The 21,654-nt window shown below is 36.7% G+C and overlaps 3 protein-coding genes across 4 annotated transcripts; 1 reads left to right on the top strand and 2 right to left on the bottom strand.

Annotated features, from left to right (window-relative positions):
• Positions 1 to 222: 222 nt before the first annotated feature.
• LOC120183955 (UPF0481 protein At3g47200-like) lies at positions 223 to 2,787 on the bottom strand. Its single transcript, XM_039188544.1, has 2 exons — positions 1,311 to 2,787; positions 223 to 304 (listed from the first exon to the last, which is right to left on the bottom strand). The coding sequence occupies exons 1-2, from the start codon at positions 2,783 to 2,785 to the stop codon at positions 223 to 225; spliced, it is 1,557 nt and encodes a 518-aa protein (XP_039044475.1). The 5' UTR covers positions 2,786 to 2,787.
• A 1,362-nt stretch (positions 2,788 to 4,149) lies between these two features.
• On the top strand, positions 4,150 to 5,917 carry LOC120184021 (heterogeneous nuclear ribonucleoprotein F-like). 2 transcript variants are annotated; one of them, XM_039188599.1, is made up of 2 exons: positions 4,150 to 4,287; positions 5,027 to 5,917. In XM_039188599.1, the coding sequence occupies exons 1-2, from the start codon at positions 4,271 to 4,273 to the stop codon at positions 5,802 to 5,804; spliced, it is 795 nt and encodes a 264-aa protein (XP_039044530.1). In that variant the 5' UTR covers positions 4,150 to 4,270; the 3' UTR covers positions 5,805 to 5,917. The 2 variants fall into 2 exon arrangements, with proteins under 2 accessions (XP_039044530.1, XP_039044531.1); XM_039188600.1 differs by having other exon boundaries at positions 4,158 to 4,287; positions 5,116 to 5,912.
• Positions 5,918 to 6,122: 205 nt separating this feature from the next.
• LOC120183939 lies at positions 6,123 to 21,025 on the bottom strand. Its single transcript, XM_039188528.1, has 11 exons — positions 18,459 to 21,025; positions 17,900 to 18,346; positions 17,099 to 17,803; positions 15,975 to 16,802; positions 15,323 to 15,835; positions 14,316 to 15,020; positions 13,354 to 14,194; positions 13,218 to 13,285; positions 12,575 to 13,084; positions 6,855 to 7,559; positions 6,123 to 6,747 (listed from the first exon to the last, which is right to left on the bottom strand). Exons 1-11 carry the CDS (start codon positions 21,003 to 21,005, stop codon positions 6,136 to 6,138), a joined length of 8,481 nt encoding a protein of 2,826 aa, XP_039044459.1. The 5' UTR covers positions 21,006 to 21,025; the 3' UTR covers positions 6,123 to 6,135.
• Positions 21,026 to 21,654: the final 629 nt, after the last annotated feature.

The following is a 21,654-nucleotide window of genomic DNA, read 5'->3' as shown; positions in this document are numbered from 1 at the left end:
GTGAACGTTCAATATTAAGAGGTTAAGAATCATCTTTAAACATATACTGAATGATCAAAATAAGAACGATTCGAAAACTCAGTGAATAAATTAGAAAAATTGAAAGTACAAGAAATAAAATATGAAAGATAGTAGATTTATTCAAAATTTGAATTCTTTTAGATATTTTAATTTTATATTAACTTATAATTTTACTATTGCTTATGAAATTAAATTGAAATCTTATAACTTTCCGGTCATATTTGCCGCCGGTGGTGGCGGAAACAAACAGGTACAATTTGCTGTAGAATTTGCATCATCATCCCTGCCACAGGCAGAGAAAAAAAATATTAACGAAAGCTACCAAATAAGGGATATATAAAATTTCTACATAGTAATAAAAGTTATAAAATGATCTTCTAATTATATGAAGTTGTCTTGTTGAGTCATTCAACTATTAAAAGTTACAAAATGTTCTCTCAACTATTCATATGTTCAAAACTCAAAATTTCCTATTAAAATTTGACGATTGCTTGAGCTGAATGTTAACCTACTGATTGGATATGACAAAATCATATTTTAATAATGTTTACTGACATTGCCCTTGCTTTCAATCACTGACTCGATGACATAATGTTTCAAGCATTGACTTAACGACATAGTGTAAACAAAGATACGATCCACAAAATACAGCTCAAACAGTTATGTGATTAGATTTTTATCTTATCCTAGTGAATAAATTAGCATCCAGCTCAGGAGACCGTCAATTTTTTAACGAAATAGTGTCTATAATGTAACTTTTAATAGTTGCGGACTCAATAAAATAGTGTTTTATATTTGGGAGGCCGTTTTATAATTTTTCATAGTTAATGACTCAAAAAAATAACAGCCTATAATTAAATACCATTTTTGTACTTTACCCATTTAAATATATGCTTTAAAGTCTATAGTAAACTACGCATTAAGTACTTAAACTATCAACTTTAGTTCGTTTTAATAGCTAAACTTTTTTGATTTTTTTCAAAATCATAAGTAATGTTTAGTTTTTGCTTCATTTTAGTATCTCACTGTTAAAAGCTTAACGCGTTTGGTACCTAAACTACCAGTTTTTGTCTGTTTTAGTACTTAAACTTTTAATATATTTTTTTTTAAAAATTTAACGTTAAGTTTTTAACAGGTACTAAAATGAAACAAAAACTAAACTTTAGATATAATTTTAAAAAATTAAAAGTTTAGATATTAAAACAGATTAAAACTGCTAAACCTGTAGTTTACCCTCAAGTCTATGACGAATAAAAAGGGTTTGCAGAGATGAGTAAACGAAATCTTACTTTACAGGATTGATGGTGTAATATGTCTGAAGAGCACTGAGAAGAAGTGCAGCAATGGCGCCGACAAATGCTAAGAATGTCCAAGGACTGTTAAAATGTGTGTAATAAGCTTGAGCCGCATACTTGATCCATTTGTTCTCACAATGATTCTGGATTTGCCGTCTCACGTCGGAGTAAATCGTCGGGCTTGGAACCAAATCAGTGTTCATCTTGTTGAACAGTTTAGCCACTTCTTCGTCACTTCCCAGCCCATTGTACAGTACTCCGGCGTCTCTCAGTTCCTTCACATCTTCGGCTTCGTCGATGAGCGAATCGAGGAAGCAAATGTAGGAGGTGACGGTCAAGTCGTTTTCGAAATCCGGGCACATTTCGTAGGCTATCAAGTTCATGAATTTCGGCCCCGTCGTGTCGTCCACCGTGATCGGCGGTAGCCTCAGCTTTCCCCTACAGCACACGCGGCTGAAACTCACGTCGGTGAGACAGCTTGACGGGCTCGGTTTCAACCAAATCCCGGCGTTTCTCAGCTCCTTCACGTTACGGAACGTGTGCGAATAATGCCTTCCCTTGTCACCGTCGTTACAAGGTCCCATCGCGGTTCTGAAAATCCGATTGCATCGAAACCCCAATTTCTCCAAAAGGTTTTGCTTCTTCAATTTCAGCCTTTTCCGTAAACGATCGAGAAGATGAACCGCCTCTCTTTCCTCCTCCTCCTGTTGTTCAGTCGACGGCGGTTGCTGTAGTTGTTGCTCTTTCATCTCCGCCGGAGTAATGACGTTGTTATCGATAAACCTTTTGACCGAATCCATGAAACTTCTTCCGTTTCCGGAGCTCGTAAGCAATCCAAGGTGAGGCAATTGATTCTCCAACAAGAACAGATCCAAGTACACAAACGTGAGCAAATCATTCTTAATATTCATTTTGCTCTTCAAAAATTTCTGTTCATCGTCGTCTTGTAGAATAGCTTGTAAAATTGCGCATCCGTCGAGGAAGAACATCCATGCCAGCTTATCCTCGTCGTACGGCTCCACCACCTTCGGATCGTAGCAGTTCTTCAAGCTACCAATCTCCGTCTTGATCGTGTTGAACAATATTTCCTTTCCGACCCCAATGTTCTTCTCGAAATGCGCTGCTAATCGGAGCTTGAGCTGCTCGGAACCCTGGAGGGCGGGATTATCGTGGTGGATCGGTCCGATGGAGATCACCCTCGGCTTGAAATACTTGGCAAAATCTTTGGGGATGCAGAGGGTTGCTGGAACCCTTTGGATCAACGGTTTGGCCGTCGGTTTCTGCTCGCCGTCGAAAGCTTTGTCGATTGAATTGAGTCTCTCTATGTCGTCGTTGCTGAGAATGAAGTCCCTCTGTTCTACTGCAATGGCTATCTCGTGGAACTTTTCGCTTTTGGTATTGGTTTGACCGGTTGAAACCGCTCCGTCGGGGACGGTGGCGGCGGCGACTCGTTCATCCTGTGACGACATTTTCAAGCTGATTTAACAAGGTGGTTTTGCAACTGGTTTTGGCTGACCGAGTGATGTTGGATAAAACTAGCAAATGGGCAGAATATATAGGGAAATCAGAAAATATTTTTGTTTTGCTATTTTTAGAAATTAATTTAGGAATCCACTTATCATAGCTAGATTCACTTTTGTTATCTTTTATTTAAAACTAGGGTAAAGTACACAAATAATCCCTTGACTATAGAATATTATTTTTAAGTCCCTTAATTATTAAAAGCTATAAAATGGTCACTTGACTATTCATTATATATGTTCCAAACTCGTCATTTTCTGTTAAAAAATTAACGAAAGTCTGAGTTGGACGTTAACCTACTAACTCAGATATGATAAAATCTAATCTTATAATCGTTTAAGTTGTATTTTATGAATCAAATTTTATCTTATCTCATCGAATAAATTAGCGTCTAGCTTAGACGGTCGTCGTTTTTTTTAATAAAAATGACGAGTTTAATGAAAAATTTGAAATTTAAATATTTGACAAAATAATAGATACCAAAATAGAAAAAATATACAATTTAGGCATCAACTTGCCAATTAAACCTAATAATAACTATAATGTTCAAACTTTGCAAAGTCTCCAAGTTTGGAATTTGTTCTTACTTTTCCCCTTTTTTTTCTGCTTTCATTCCTTAAGAAGCCATTGTCACGACTTTATTTTATATTTTTTTATAATAATCGGTTTCTAATATATCGATCGATTAATTTGAATAATATATATATATATATATATATATATTAATTGAAGGTAAGTATAAGGTGATATCTATTTAAAGATAACTCTCAGTTATTTGACATTGAATGTTCTTACCACTGACGTTCCTAGTGCTCGAACTCGAGACCTCAAAGAGATATATTTTAGATCATCTTTCTAATCTAATTTGTTTAATTTATAATGTAAAGATTTAAATCTCCGATTTTATTTTTTTAAAAATTAAGATTTCATTTTATTAAATCAACTAATAATTAATTATTTTATATTTTTTTAATAAAGTAAAGTTGTGTTTTGGTTTTAATTAAAAAGTAATTTACTGATTCTAAACTTGCTCCAAAAAAATAATTCTTTCGTTGTTTTAACTTTAGAGGTGAAGTGTCAAGTAGGCAACGTATATATATATATATCACATAATTGCTTTGTTCATCCAAAAAAAGGGACTATTTTAGAAAAAATAGAACATTGAGTACTAAAATATATTCTTAGCACAAAAGCCTGAATTTGTAATTTCCCCCAAATAGTAAAACGATTACCTTCAATTTGAGCTTAGGCCCCATTAAAGCCCAAGTGTTCAAAAGGGTATTTATGTATTTCCCTAAAATAGATTTTTTTTTACCTTCCTTCCCCTTTTCTAGGGTTCTTATTTTGTGTACGAATCGTTCTTTAATTAGCTGTGAAATTTTCTGCGAGTCCTTCTAGCAAATCGAAGATCTTAAACCACCTCAGACGACGCCATGTACGGACCCAGAGGGTAAGTTCGTGAAACCCCAATTTCTTTTTAGTTTATTTAATTTTGGGTTGGTGTTCTTGATTGGAACTGATTTTTTATTGGAATTTGAATAAATAATTGAATATAAAACGGGAAAAATACATATCTCCAAATTATATTTAGGATTAGATTCCACTTTTTAAAGAAGCTTTGTTCCGAGAGCTAATATCAGGGGTGAATTCGCTTTTCGTTCGTTTTTTAGTGGAATTAGGGTTTTCTATGCTCTGATTTTGTGTTGGGCTTTGAGAAAATAATTGAATTAAATTGAAGATAAAACAGGAGATTTTCGGGTTTTCAAAATTTCTGTTAAGACCTTATTTCATGGGTGAATTTGATGTTATTTGCCTTTCTGTATGATGAATTTCCTTTTACTTTATGAAATGAAACATAATAATTGGGATTATACTTGCGTTATTTTGTATCATGATATGAATCTTAATGCGTTAACGAAATCGTTTGTATAAGATGTAAAAAGGCATGATTTTGGTTCTTGTGAATATAATAAAAAGAGATTATGCCCCATGGTTTGAATTATATGCATGATTTCTTTTATGTTTACTGTTTGAAGGAGGGTTGTGAATATGGAAAATGTTTTTAGAATACATGAACTTAGGAATTTAAGAAATTAGGTATTTGGGGAGTGTGGGTTGGGTTTGGATTTATTAACAGGTTTAGTGGGGGATTTTCTTTTTTTGCTTGTTTTGGGTATGGATAATTGAAGGGCAATGTTGGGAAGCGGGGGGGTTTCGGACGGGTACGAGGTCGGCTCAAAGAGACAAAGAATGATGGAATCAACTCCCTACTTCGCAGTGAACAGCAGTATGGGCGGCTATCGACCTTTTGGTTATGGTGGTGGTTACCAGCCACCTGTCTTTCCTGTAGTCCGTCTGAGGGGTCTTCCTTTCAACTGCACTGACATCGACATCTTCAAATTCTTCGCTGGACTGGACATTGTTGATGTTTTGCTGGTCAACAAGAACGGAAGGTTCTCTGGAGAGGCCTTTGTCGTCTTTGCTGGGTCCATGCAGGTGGAGTTTGCTTTGCAAAGAGATCGGCAGAACATGGGACGTCGCTACGTTGAAGTTTTCCGGTGCAAGAGGCAAGACTATTATCATGCCGTGGCTGCGGAGGTGAATTATGAAGGAATCTATGATAATGACTTCCATGGAAGCCCCCCACCATCTCGAGCAAAGAGATTCAACGATAAGGATCAAATGGAATACACCGAGATACTCAAGTTGCGTGGTCTTCCCTTTGCGGTGAAGAAATCAGAAATCGTCGAATTCTTTGGAGATTTCAAGATCGTCGAGGATCGTATTCATATTGCATGCCGCCCCGATGGGAAAGCTACTGGAGAGGCATATGTGGAGTTTGCCTCAGTTGAAGAGGCAAAAAGAGCAATGCGCAAGGATAAGATGACAATAGGGTCTCGGTATGTGGAATTGTTTCCTTCAACACCGGACGAAGCTCGACGGGCTGAATCGAGATCGAGGCAGTAATGCGGTACTGTTATTTGTGTCATTCTAGCCAGAGATGCATCTCCCCTGGATTTCTATGGGGTAATCTTATGTGTCTCAAATATCATCTCTAATGCCCATTAGGTTAAATATGATTAGCATGTTGTTTTACTTACCTTTCTAAGATATTTGAATTTTGGCTTTAAGAATATAACAATATATTCAGATAAATGTGGACTTTTTACCTTTCAGTTCAGGTTCATGATTATATTATATCGAAATTAAGGTTGAATCAAGACGGATGGGGACTCTTAAATTTCGGACCGGAGCGATAAAAAAATGATCGGTTTTGAAAAAGATGTGATATTTTTTATTAATAATCGAACTTAGTTATGTCGTCCCTTACAAGTTCACGGATAAATTCTGGACAAATGTAACGGAAAGTGAACGGTTCATTACAGTCGAAGCCGAAAGAAGCTAAAGCATGGGCAACTCTATTGCACAACCTATGAACGTAGCGAACTTGCACATCTTCAAAAGAATTCATCAACTGTTTTGCCTCTTCAAGAACTAAGCCCAGTATGGAGAAATCTGGCAATTTGCTCTTCAATTTATTGACCACGGCGAGTTCATCGGATTCAATAATGACTTTCTTGAATCCGTTCGAACTAGCAAACCGTAATGCGTGGATCACGGCCTGTGCTTCTACAAACTCGGCCGAGTGGGCTTCTCGTATAAAATGTGCTCCCCCACCCTGCAAAAAACCTGCATTATTACGAAGAACAAAGCCGACAGCCCCACAACGATCCTCGACCCGGAATGCACCATCCACGTTGAGCTTCAACACCGGGAAGCTTGGAGGGCACCATCGCACAACTTTTGGCCCCAAGGGAAGGAAAGATCTTGTATGATTGTGACCATGGTATTCCTCTTGAGGATCACTCCTCTCCTTTCCAGAAGCCACCGGTGACTCAATGGATTTTCCCTACATTAACAAAAGCATTATGAACATTCTAAAGTTCCCAATGTAAACTGATAAAGCATTACAAGCAAATGTCCTATCTTTAAAGAAAGAGTGAGGGCCGTACGTACCTTTTCAATAGAGAGCAGTGATGTTTCAGGTTGGGAGACTAAATGCCCGAATATCTCCGTCTTTCTGCAGCAATTTGTAATAAACTTTTTTAGCACCGGCGATGCGATTCTATGCGTTCCTGGATAGAAACATGTGAGGTTTGGTAGATTCCAAAGCCCAACGAAGGACAACTGAATAAATTCAAACCAGATTTCCCGTTCTTCACCTTCAACCTTCTTTGAAACAATCTCCTCCACCCCACAGCTATCAACCCGCAGGCTTTCAAGTAGCTGAAGATCTTTGGCTATCGAAAATGGGAACAGAGTTTTCAACCTCCAACACTCCCAAACAAATGCTTTTCGAAGATTTCCGAACGAAACACATCCATTGGGATCTTTGTTCCAAACATGCTTCAACTTTGGCAAGCAAATGAGATTCACTTCTCTTAATTGACTGCCCACCACATTTGTTTCTTCAATATCTGAACCATGGACTTGGGGTTGGAACACTTCTTCTAGTGAAGCACAATCAGTTACTGTTAGTATTTCCAACCTTCGAAAAACTTGCGACACAAGAAATGGAAAGATGTTGGACAATGCATCGCAGCACTCAACTTTCAACTCTTTTAGCTTAGAAAAAGAATCGGCATGAAGTTGATTACACCATATCCTCTTCACATTTCTCAAATAAGAAATAGCGATTTTCTCCAATTTTGGGAAAATAACCTACATAACAATCCATTATAAAAATTTAATTAATTTTGTTTTTCAATAAAATGCATTGATAAAGACGAGTCAGTTAAGGGTTACTTATCACTTAACAGAGAAAAGATTATCATCATTAATCTTTGTTTCATATAGCATTATATCCTTTAAACAACTAAGAATTTAAACTTGTTACTTCTATTATTAGTTTGGATTGGAGATGGTTAAAAAAATTGAGTATTTTTTTTATAAAAATTTGAGGTCTCATTAAAAAACCCCATTCATACTTGTATACTTGTAGGCATACCTTTTGAACAATATATTTATATTCAACACTAAATTTTGAGTAAATACCATATATTTTATACCATTCAAACTCAATACTTATTGGATTCAAAATTAAAAGTTTATCAATCTAGGTTAAAGTTCTAATCCAATTCAGTGAATTCCCTAATTGAAGCCATGAACCAGGAATATATATATATATATATATATATGGATAGGAACCACTTTAACTCTGTGTCAGATTCCAATATTCTAAATAGGGAAATCTGGTTGTATTAGCTAAGATTATGTAAATATGTTAGTGATTGTAATCCCTAACTTTAAGGGATTATTTTAGGTCAAACATTCCTAGAATTTGTCTCTTTCCTTATTTAAGAGTTTCCTAACTTAGGATTACTATGTCTATATAAAATGTAAAATTCCTATTGTAAAAATCAATCGAATCAGGTCATTTTGACATGGTATCAGAGCTTTTTTAGCTCAATTTTGGGAGATTTTTTACTCGTTTTATTGACAGTCTCTTCTCTCCCAATTTGCCTTTGAATCGATAAGAATTTGTTAAAAAAGGACATGGCTAAAGGCATTGAAACCAATAACATTGAGGCTACTTCAGAAGTCTCGAGTAATAGAGGAAATCACTCAATTTCAACAAGTGATTTGTAAAATATTCAGTTAGTTTATAGACTAAATGGGCAACCAAAGGGACAAGGGCAGGCACACATAGCAAAACAACAAAGTGGAGAGAGCAATTCTCAAGAATCACCTGTTGAGTTAAATAGAGAAGAGATTGAGAAGCTAAAGAGCCTGCTAAGATCACTGAAAAAACAATCTTCAACGGGTACTTGCGATTTAGCTTTTTCAGGTATATCGTTTTCTCAACCTTTTAAAGCTTCGGATATACCCACCAAGAGGTCTTGGGTCATTGACTCAGGAGCCACCTACCATATGACTCACTCTTCACAAAACTTTACTTCATATACACCTTGTCCTAGTAATAAAAAAATAATTGTTGTTGATGGTTCGATAATTACAGTGGATGGTCAAGGAGATGTTGTAAGCAAAACCTTACCCTTAAATATGTCCTCCATGTTCCAAAGTTGTTTACTAATCTTCTCTCTATCTGGAAAATTATCAAAGATTCTAACTGCAACGTGATTTTTTACCCCACTCGATGTGTTTTTCAGGAACAGGGTATAAGGAGGATGATTGAACATGCTAAGGAAATAAATGAACTATACCATTTTGAAGAATCCAGTGGGCAAGTTAGTGTTCTGAATTCCTTACCATTATCCTTCCTTCCCAAATATGTTAAAACAAATAAAGAGCAAATTTGGCTTCACCACCTTCGCTTTGGCCATCCATTTTTTACGGTCCTTAAAATCATGTTTCCTTCATTGTTCAAAGAGTCAAAAGTTAAAAACTTTCATTGTGATATTTGTGAACTCGCAAAACACAAATGTACTTCTTTTCCAGCAAGCAATAAAAGAATTTTCTTTCATTTCACTCTTATTCATGGTGATGTATGGGGATCATCTTCTATTCCAAATATTTTTGGGGCTCGATGGTTTGTATCATTTATTAATGATTGTACCCGTGTGACTTGGGTATTCCTCCTAAAACAAAAATCAGATGTAAGTTCTACCTTCCAAACCTTTTACAACATGATTAAAACCTAATTTAGGACTGAAATTAAAAGGGCCCGATCTGACAATGCCAAAGATTACTTCAACCAAGTCTCTCGCCTTATTTTCGAGAAAAGGGGGTCATACATGAGTCTTCTTGTGTCAATACACCCCAACATAATGGTGTCACCGAGAGAAAAAATGGTCATATTCTTGCCACCACAAAGGCTCTCTTGTTCTAGAAAAATGTTCCTAAACAATACTGGGGGAAGTTGTCTTTACTGCCACTTACATGATAAACAGACTGCTTACAAAGGTCCTTGAGTCTCAAAGCCCTATGCAAGCTTTAACCATGTTCTTTCCTAATTTCAATACCTCAAATAATCTCATTCCCAAAATATTCGGTTGTGTGACCTTGTCCATGTACATTCTTAAAATAGGGGGAAACTTGATCCATGGGCAATCAAATGTGTATTTCTTGGTTATTCTTCCACCCAAAAAGGGTACAAGTGTTACTATCCTCCCACAAAAAATACTTTGTATCTACTGATGTTACTTTTATCGAAGGAGAAAATTACTTCACCCATCGTTATCTTTAGGGGGAGATCTCATTCATAGAAAATAAGGACAAAAATCTCTTCCTTCTTAATTTTTCAGAACCTACAATACCTAACCACCACCAGCCCCTTACTACTCACCATCCTACCAGCCAACCTGAACCAGTCCAAGTTACAGATATACAACCCGAGACAGAACCTAACCAAAAGCAACCCCTTATTACACACCAACATGCACCAGTCCAAGTTGAAGCCATACGACCCGAGACAGAACCTTATACCCCAAAAACAAAGCAAAAGGTTCAGGATACTACTTGCCCTCTACTGGTTTATTCAAGAAGAAAGGTACAAGAGCATGTTCAATCATCATTCTCTCCTACACAACCCGAGGTAATTACTATTGAACCTAATCCTAATAATGATAATATTACTGCCACTGAAAATCATGATTTAAATGATTTTCCTATTGCTATTAGAAAAGGAACCAGAGCTAGCACAAAACATCCTTTATACTTATTCATGTCATACAAAAACTTATCCTCCAACCATAAAGCCTTTCTTGCTAATCTAAACTCTATTTTCATTCCCAAAACTACATCCGAAGCTTTAAAAGATGAGAATTGGAAAAATGCTATGAAAGTTGAAATGGAAGCACTTGAATAAGACATGAGACTTGGTGGAGTTGCCAAAGGGAAAAAAATCAGTGGGATGCCAATGGGTGTTCAAAGTAAAGTACAAGTTTGATGGTTCTTTAGATAGGTACAAATCAAGGGTAGTTGCTAAAGGATATACCCAAACGTATGGAATAGACTAACTCGAAACATTTGCTTCCGTTGCAAAGATGAATACTATGAAAGTGTTGTTGTCACTAGTTACTAATCGAGGATGGAAATTGCAGCAATTTGACATTAAAAATGTCTTTTTACATGGCTAGCTTGAGGAGGAAGTCTACATGGATGTCCCACTAGGATTTAGTCCAAATACTGGACATATGGTATACAGGCTAAAGAAGGCTTTATATGGTCTGAAACAGTCTCCGAAAGCTTGGTTTAGAAGGTTTACCAAGGCAATTCTTAAGTTGGGTATAAACAGAGTCAATGTGATCATACTCTGTTTGTAAAACACTCGTCTTCAGGGGGAGTAACAACATTGATAGTCTATGTAGAAGATATTATAGTAACAGGAGATGATTTGGAAGGAATGAAAGATTTGGAGAAATGCCTAGTAAAGAAATTTGAAGTCAAAGAACTCGATAAGTTGAAATACTTCCTTGGCATCGAAGTAGCACATTCTCGGGAAGGAATCTTCATATCTCAGCAAAAATACATTGTTAACCTGTTGACAGAAATGGGCAAGCTGGGATGCAAACCAACAGAGACTCCTATAGAGGTCAACCATAGACATGGAGATGCATTAGGAAAAGCAGCAGTTGATAAAAGTTCCTATCAGAGGCTAGTGGGAAAGCTCATATACTTGTCACATACTAGGCCATATATTGCCTATGCAGTTGGTGTGGTAAGTCAATTCATGCACAACCCCAATGAGTCACATCTTAGGGTTGTGTACCAGGTCCTACAGTGCTTGAAGGGCATGCCAGACAAAGGAATCTTATTTAAAAAATGGGAGAAGCTAACTATTGAAGCATATACTGATACAGTTAAGTAGAGTCTATAGTTGATAGGAGATCAACCTCAGGCTATTGCATTTTCCTAAGAGGCAACCTTGTGACTTGGAAAAGTAAAAGACAAAATATCGTGGCTAGATCCAGTGCAAAGATTGAATTTAGGGAAATGACACTTGGGATTTGTGAATTGTTATAGCTAAAAATTATTTTAGAAGATCTAAAAATCAAATGGGAAGGTCCAATGAAGCTATATTGTGATAATAAGTCTACTATCAATATTGCACACAATCCAGTGCAACATGACCGTACAAAGCTTATTGAAGTTGACATACATTTCATAAAAGAGAAACTTGACAGTGGCCTAATTTTCACTCCTTTTGTGTCCATTGATGGCCAACTGATAGATGTACTCACCAAAGCGTTGTCTAGGAAGTGTTTTCAGAAGTTAGTAAGCAAGCTGAGAATGGATGAAATCCACTTCCCATTTTGAGGGGGAGTGTCAGATTCCAGTTTCCTAAATAGGGAAATCTGGTTGTATTAGCCAAGATTATGTAAATATTTTAGTGATTGTAATCCCTAACTTTAAGGGATTACTTTAGGTCAAACATTCCTAGAATCAATCTCTTTCCTAGTTTGAGAGTTTCCTAACTTAGGCTTACTATGCCTATATATCAAGTGTAAAATTCCTATTGTAAAAATCAATCGAATCAGGTCATTCTGACAGTATGTAAAAGTCTTTAGTTTTACACTGATTTAGGATCATAAAAATGAATGTAAATGGATAATTGAAATTAAAGAGTTTTACACGGATTAAACAATGTAAAACTAAAGAGTTCTACACAGTGAAACTGAATTCTACCCCTTCTCTATATAATGATATGAGAGAAATGTGAAGAACTACAAATCAAATATATAAATATTTCATTAGGGGAAGAAAAAAAAGCTAACCTTGTCGGAGAAAAATGTAGCAACATTATCATCTTCATCACCAAATATTGCATCTTCTCCCCCGTTTTTGAAGAATGTAGAAACAAAGGTAGCCATGTTCGGACAGTCGGCTACCATAATTTCTTTCAAGGATGGACATTCAAGAGTTGCACTTCCCAGGTAAAAGCTAGTCATATGTGAACATGCCTCCACATGAATGGACTGTAGACGAGGGAATATGCTAACGATTTTATCACCATCTGTTATGATTGGTTCCTCAACCACTGTGATCGAACTCTCTTCTCTAATGACTTGCTCCATATTACTGCATCTCTTGATTTCTATTTGTTGGAGTCGTCTCAGGCTCAAGGCCATAGAGAGGTCAAAGATATATCTCAAGCTGTTGGAATCACAGACCTCCAGAAATCTAAGATTTCTAAAATCCAACATTTCTTGCGGATTCCTGCCCCATATGTCTATCAGCTCCGGAAATTCCGAGAACTTTAAAGCTTTTAGGCCACGATATTCGACCTGAATAGCAACACATCAAAAAGTTAAACTTTGGTACCAACATATTTAACAGAAGCCCTACAAGACTGGTGAAAATAGATTCTGCAAAAGATAATAAAAAGCATATGTTCTTCAGTAGATTTTCAATCATTACCGGTTTTTTGTATAATGGCTCCACAGTGGCATTACGGTCCCCAGCCAACCGTGCCCTAAAATCTGCTTCTGTAATAATAAAGAGTCGCATATCATTAAATATATATTTCTATGAAATAAATTTAATTACATTGTACCTTGTGTGTATAACTGTTTAATGGTGGCATTAAGGTCACCAACCCAATCTCTCCTACTAAAACCTCTTCCTGTATGTTGAACCCCACGTAGCTTTGGTGTGTCTAAAGCTCCATGGCAAAAACTCTTCAGTGAGGGACATTGACTCACTGTTACTTGAAGCAATGATGGGAACCTCATAGCGTTATATCCTGAACAGAAGCTTTTGAGGTTTTGTAAATAATGAAGCTCCAAACATTTCAACTTCATGAAAACAATCTCATGATATGTTGCATCATCTCCAGCGCTTCCAATCACTTCTCTCATTGACTCACATTCTGTTATCTTTAGTGTAACGAGCCGCTCCAAACTTTGGGCTTTCGAAGATGTAATCAACTCTACCAACTCTTTGCATTCCCAAACATCCAAAGTTGTAAGATTTTGAAAAGATGAGGAAGCACATGATAAATTACTTAAGCTGCCACATTCATAAACTTGCAGAGTTTCAAGATTTACACACATGTGGTCAAGGGGAGAGCCTTGGTTCCATAGATGTGTTATATTGTCAAAATCTTGCAATTTTAACTCTTTAATTCTTGGCAGCATCATTATCACGTCTGTTTCCTGACCAGCACCAGCACCTTCGTAAGGAGAAAACTCTTCAAAATCGAAAGAAACCATCTCAAGCATTTCCAAATTGGAAAATCTTTGGAGGAAATGAAACGGAAAAACTGCTGATTCATCTAGGTAGTCGGTAACACGAAGACATTTTACATTGCAAAACGACTCTATCGCAAACTGACCATCACTTATCATTGCAATGTCGTCACTAGTAAATGAAACTTCTTCCAGTTGAGGGATGATCTGAGTAATCATCAAACCAAAAACCAATGATATGATAGTGATTATTTAATTTTCTTTTTATTTCATAGATGATTCAAGTAAAACATATGAAATATATTAAATAAATGGTGAAGGGTCATACCTGTTCAATGATGAACAATGGTCTTGGGAGTTGGGACTCTACATGCCCAAATATCTTAATCTTCCCACACCAATACGTGCTCAACTTCTTTAATGCAGGCCATACTGTTTTATGCGTTCCTGGGTAGAAACAGATAAGGTTTGGTAGATTCCAAAGTTTAAGGAAAGATAACTCACTAAATTCAAACCGAATTTCATGTTCTACTCCTCCATCAATCTTTGAAACAATCTCCTCCACGCCACAGTTATCAACAATAAGGCTTTCGAGTTGTTGAAGATGTTTTGCTAATGAAAACGGAAACAGTGTTTTCAAACTCCAACACTCCCAAACATCTACTTTTCGTAGATTTTCAAAATAAAGATATCCACTAAGATCCTTGTACCAGATATGCTTCAACTTTGGCAAGCGAAAGAGATTCACTTCTCTTAATTGACACCCCCCTGCATTAGTTTCTTCAATATCTAAGCCATGGACTTGGAGTTGGAACACTTCTTCTAGTGAAGAACAAGAATTTACCGTTAGTATTTCCAGTCTTTGAAATACTTGCAGCAAAAGAAATGGAAAAATATTCAACAACCCATCGCAGTACTCAACGTTCAACTCTTTTAGCTTAGAAAAAGAACCCGCATGAAGTTGATTATTCCATATCCTCTTCACATTTCTCAGATGAGAGATTTTGATCTTCTCCAAATTGGGAAAACCAACCTATAATACATTATCATTTTCAAATGATTATAGAACTATGCTTTGATCTTCAACAAATTCAACAATATAGTCTTCATGGTAAAGTACCCTACAGGTCATTGAACAATGCTCAAATGATCGTTTAGGTCGTTGAACTTTCAAAAGTTGCAAAATTATCATTAAATTTATTGAAATGTTACAAAATAGTCACTGCAATGGTATAATAAATTATAAAATTTCGATAAATTAAATGACTATTTTGTAACTTTCAAAAGTTCAATTACCTCTGGTGTACTTTAACCCAAAATGAAAAGAAAACTAACCTCGATGGAGAAAAATGTAGCGTCATTATCGGTTTCATTACCAACGATTGCTTTATTGTCCTCGTTTTTCGAAAAAGTAGAAACAAAGGTAGTCATGATTGGACAGTCAGATACCATAATTTCTTTCAAGGATAGACATTCAAGAGCTGAACTTCCCAGGTAAAAGTTTGAAATATTTGAACAGGACTCCAAGACAATGGACTGTAGATGAGGAAATATGCTAATGATTTTATTACCATCTGCTATTATTGCTTCCTCGGTCACTACTGTATTTGAATCCTCTTCTTTGATGACTTGTTCCATATTACTGCATCTCTTGATTTCTACTTGTTGAAGTCGTCCTAGGCTCAGGGCCATAGAGAGGTTAAAAATGCATCTCAAGTTGTTAGAATCACAAACCTCTAAAACTTCAAGACTTTTAAAGTCCAAAATTTCTTGAGGATTTCTACTCCATACGTCTATCAGCTCCGGGAATTCTGAGAACTTCAAATGCTTCAGGTCACGATATCCAACCTAAGTAGCAGCATATCAAAAAGTTAAACTTGTCATCATGTTTAACAAGAGCCCAAGTGCCCAACAAAGCTATGATGCAAATAAATTATGTAAAATATAATTAACTGTATATATTCTTCAATGAATTTTGCATCAGTACCTGTTCTTTGTATAACTGTTCCACAGTGGAATTCAGGTCCCCAGCCCACCGTCCCTTGACATCTGTTTTTGTTAGCTGTACTTTCTGCAGTTTTGGCATGCTCAACATTCCTTGATAAAAGGTGTTCATTTTAGGACATTTGCTCAAAATGACTTGTTCCAAAGAAGGAAACGTAAATGTATGATTTCCTGAACAGAAGCTTTTGAGGCTTGGTAAACAAAGAAGCTCCAAACGTTTCAACTTTCTGAAAACAATCTCATATGTTGTTTCATCCCCTTTACTTGCAACCACTTCCCTCATCGTTTCACATTCTTCTATCCTCATTGTCACAAGGCACACCAAACTTTGGGCTTTGGAGGATGTGATCAGCTCTGTCATCTTTTTGCATTTCCACACATCTAGAGTTGTAAGATTTCGCAAACTTGAAAAATATGATCCTAAATTGATCAAGCTGTGACATTGCCAAACTTCAAGGCTTTCAAGTCTTGCAGAAACATGATCCTCTTGCGTCCATACAAGTTGTGGGTTGCAAACATAATCCAGTTTCAAGTTTTTAATATTTGGGAGCATGATAATCACGTCTTTGTCCTCACCTGCATTACCTTTGTAAGGAGACAACTCTTTGAAATTGCAAGAACCCACCACCTTAAGGGTCTCCAGATTGTAAAATCTTTCAAGGAAACGAACTGAGATAACACCCCATTCATTGAAGAGGCTTCTAACGTGAAGATGTTTTATATTGCAAAACATGTTTGCCTCAAGCTGAAGGTGATTTATCATCGCAATATCACCAAAGTTAAACGAAACTTGCTCCAATTGGGGGATAACCTAATGAATCAACAAGAAAGAACAATGAGATGATATATGTATAAACAGATTGACTTATATTAGGATGATCCTAAAAACATTAGTTTCCAGGCACCAATGAAATAATGTCATGTTATACATTTTTAAAGGCATTAAATTATTATTATACACTCATCTATAACCAAATCCTCTCCAACCCAATTAACTCTAATTAGAAAATTATTCAAATTTAAATTGAATGCATTAGTTATGAGAGATAGTAGATGGTTCAAGTAAAACAGATGAACTATCTTTAAGGAAATGGTGAAGGGTCATACCTGTTCAGTGATGAACAATGGTTTTGGGAATTGGAACTCAACATGCCCAAATATCTTGATCTTCGGACATGCATATGCCCTTATTTGCTTTAACGCAGGCCATAATGTTTTATGTGCGCCTGGATATAAGCATTTGAGATTTGGTAGTTTCCAAAGTTTAAGGTAAGATAACTGATTAAATTCAAACCAAATTTCATGTTCTACTCCTCCATCAATCTTTGAAACAATCTCCTCCACTCCACAGTTATCAACAATAAGGTTTTCAAGTTGTACAAGACGCTTGGCTATTGAAAATGAAAACAGAGTTTTTAAACTCCAGCAATTCCAAACATATACTTTTCGTAAATTTTCAAAAGAAAGATTTTCACTGAGATCCTTGTTCCAGACATGCTTCAACTTTGGCAATCGAAAGAGATTCACTTCTCTCAATTGACTTCTCACCACATTTGTTTCTTCAATATCTGAACCAGGGACTTGGAGTTGGAACACTTCCTTTAAGGAAGCACAATCAGTTATTGTGAGTATTTCCAGTTTTTGAAATACTTTCCGTAGAAGAAATGGGAAAATATTCGACAAAGCATCGCAGTACTCAACTTTCAACTCTTTCAAATTTGAAAATGAATCCGAACGAAGTTGGTCATACCATATCCTCCTCACATTTCCTACATGAGAAATTTTGATTTTGCGCAGGTTGGGAAAAGCAACCTATAATGCAGAATTCATTCCAATGGAAACAATCATTAGAAGAGTTAAATTGAAAGAGAGATAAAAGGGGAAAATGTATAGCGTAGAAACGAGTACCGTTTTATTGAATAAAACACAATCAGTTGGGAAATCTTTGCTCATGGAGTTATGGATGAATCCCTTCAACTCCGGACAGTTTTCTATCTCAATAATCGTCAAGGTTGGGAATTCAACAGTATAATCTTCATGGCAAAATCCGATGAGCTTCTCAAGACCCTTCAATTTGAGGGACTTCAATCGAGAGAAACATATTACGAGAGCTCTGTTTCGAGATGCTTCTTTCATTGATATTATCTCCCGTATGCACTTACATCCACTTATTTCCAAGGATTTGAGCTGCTGCAGATATTCAGCCATAGAGTCGGATAGCACGTGCTTTAAGTTGGTGCAGCCCTCGATGATCAAGCTCGTCAAATTATGAGTTGAACAAAACGCTTGGGGAGCCCATATTCTTTCCATGCTAATTGAGGATAGTTTCAACTTCTCCAACTTTGGAAACAATATCTGCACACATGTACTTGTTAACTTACCAGATCAAATCTTTTTTTTTTGGAATGAGAACTTGCAGAAATGAGACAAAAATGCAAACATTGGGAGAAGAAAAGGAATTAAATACCTTTTGGTTGAAAAGGGTCATTTCCTGTGGCTGTGGAGATATGGAAGTTGAACCTTTATTTCTGGAGCAAAAGCTAATGAGGTTAGGCAGACCCTTAAGCGTCAAAGACTTGAGTTGAAGAAATTCAATTCCGTGAACATCATCATTATCTTTCAGGATATATCGGATCAACGCACCATTTTCAATATGCAAATTCTTCAACTGTTGAAAATAATCCCTATACTCATCATGAGACAACATCTCCACACCTTTCACTTCATCTATATATAAATTCTCAGCTTTCTTTATTAGAACTTTGATCCCGTTATTCAGAAAGCTAAGGCGTGTCTGTAGGTTGAGCCTTACTGTCTTGGAATATTCACAAACAAAGTTGCAATCCCAAACCCAATCCCAGTCACTAGCTTCTACCATGAAAATAAGGTATCTTTGCAACTTTCCAAAGAATAAATCTTTGGGAATAGTGTTTGCATTAGGGATATGAATTTCTAAAGCTGTTAAACAGGTTAAAGCTTCTAATTCGGCAAGGCTAGAATTGCTTTGTTGACTAGAGTGTCCCTCTGCTCCCCATTCAACGAAACTGTTGCGCATATAAAGTTCTTCTAATCTATACAATTTGCAGAAGACCCCAAGTGGAATTCTTTTGAGTTTGGAACAATCACGTAAATCTAACCACTTTAGCTTAGTCAGTTGCCCTATTTCTTCGGGCAGCATTTCAATATCAGAACCCACAAGGCATAGAATTTCCAGATTCTTGAGCTCCCCAACAAGGGAAATATCTCCCAACACACAACAAAACAAGCATAATGTTCGAAGGTTTGCTAGCAAGGAAATTGATGAAGGCAAGGACGGGAAGTTCATGTCAGCCAAAATTAGGACTTTAAGATTTTCCATATCCTTAAAGAAGTTTGATGGTATTTTCACCCGAGGATCCTTGCTACCCATACAGAAAAGAGTAAGCTTTGAACATTTCAACTGATCAGGAAGCATGCTGATACTAGCATACCGCAAACTAATTTTGTTGCACTCTTTCATTGCTTCGTCATCTGGCCAATCATTTAAAACATCCCCGTGTTTTAAAACAAACGCATGGTTGCATTTAGAAGCGATTGACACAGCCACATCACAAATAAGATCATGCATATCAAAGCGGTGATCGCTATAGCTATCAATCAACAGACAAGAGGCTTTTAGATGACTCACCACTGTCAACATTCTGTTCCGTGTTTCTTCAATTGTGTTGACACCACGAAATATCCCTAACCCAATCGAACACATGAGCAACTCATCCAAGTAAGCACCATGCCCCATTAGACTGCAAAGCAAGAAAGTCTGTTTATGTTCTTCAGTTGGTAAACGATCATAGCTCAATTCTATAGTTGAATATGCATCTCGTGGTACTCCGCTGAAGTTGCTTGACGATGGCCTGTTTAGTTGGCGCAAAGCATCCACCCATTCAAACAAAGGCTCATCTCTCAAAGACAGTGCAAGTGTTCTAATGGCGATTGGTAGACCGCCACATTTTTTAGCCACCTCCGTAGCTACAGGTGACAAATCTGGTCTTTCGACACCGTCCCCTGCCATCTTCTTGAAGAAAGCCCAAGCTTCTTCGTCTTCTAAAACTCCGATCGCAAAGCTTTTTTTAGCATCCATACCCTTGGACAGAACACGAAGATTTCTGGACGTCAGCAGTATGGTGCATCCCTGATGCTCATCTCCCAAAGGAATCCCCATTTCCATCAGGTCCAATCTTTCCCAAATATCATCTAAAACAACAAGAATCTTCTTCTCTTTCGTCAACCTTTGGCACAATCGACTTGCTCTTCCACTCGCACTCTGCTCCTCAAATTTCAATCTCAACATATCTGCAATCTGGTCTTGGATTTTCAGGATGTCAGGGGTATGAGTCACAACAGCAAAAACCACCGAGTCGAATACCTTATCCTCTTTGACTTGTCTTATAACTTCTTTAACAAGCATGGTCTTGCCAACGCCAGGCATTCCGTGCACCCCTACAATGTTGACATTAGGATCTTTCACCGCCTCCATGATGTAGTTAAACGACTGCTTTCTTGATTCAAAGTCCTCAAAATCTCTAGGTAAATCCACAATGGGTCGTGGGACACCGGGATATGATATTCTGTCAAATCCACCTTGCCGGAGGAGTTCATCAACAACACTAGCTTCTTCTATAGCTTTCTTGCAAAGCTGATAGCGAGCCTTGAAATTAGGGCACAAGCCGACGAAACACTTGTTGGCTGCTTCGTCTTCAAGACCCTTAACTTCGTCATACTTCGAATTGATAACGTCGCCGGCTTTAATCAGCCAGCTCTTGACGTCGGGGTATACAACGTCGCCGTTCTTTTCGGCAGCATCAACATCCAGCAGCACTCTGTCTCTCTTTCCTTTCAACATCTCAACTTTATCCTCGAAGTCCGAGACCGTCTTTCTATAGTTGCGCACGTAGCTGAAGCCAATTTTGATTTTCTGGAACACGAATCCGGCAACACCAGTAACAACGTTGCTGGCGCTGCCTGTAGTAATCTCCATTTTCAAAAGTCAAGTAATGAAAGGGTTTATTTTGTGAATCAGGAGGGAAAGGAGTAAAAGTAGCTGAGATCTGAAATAGAGGAGAATTACCTGAGATTTATTCAAACAAAGATGATGCAAGAAAATTACCAGGAAACTGCAATGGCAACTCTTTATCGATTTAAATAATATAAATCCTCATTTCATACACTTTCTATTAAAAAGTCTATTAATTTAAACCACAAACACATCATTATTCAAAGTCAACTCTCCACACGGTATCACCATCAACAAGCTTCCATTGACTTAACTGAATGATAGAAATTATGCTGTACTTACACGGATAAAGGGACGGATTAGGGGACGAGGACCGAAAACGGTAATTTAAGGTGCGGAGACAGTAAATGTACTATATATAAATAAAATTAAAATTATAAATAAATGTAAAATCTCAAGATTCGATCATAATATTAACTCTAAAACAATAAAATATATGTATAAACTATAATATTAAGTCTAAAACAATAAAATTCATAAATAAATCATAATATTAAAGTATCAAATCTCAAGATTCGAACCACAATATTAAGCATACAACAATATTAAACAACAAAAATCAAACATTGATAATGATAGTTTAAAATCATTTTTAATTCCAATGAAGAGAATT

Source organism: Hibiscus syriacus, unplaced genomic scaffold (genome assembly GCF_006381635.1).
Source record: "Hibiscus syriacus cultivar Baekdansim isolate YM2019G1 unplaced genomic scaffold, ASM638163v2 tig00112856_pilon, whole genome shotgun sequence".
NCBI classification, from domain to species: Eukaryota; Viridiplantae; Streptophyta; class Magnoliopsida; order Malvales; family Malvaceae; genus Hibiscus; species Hibiscus syriacus.
This window is presented reverse-complemented; position numbering and strand designations above follow the sequence as displayed.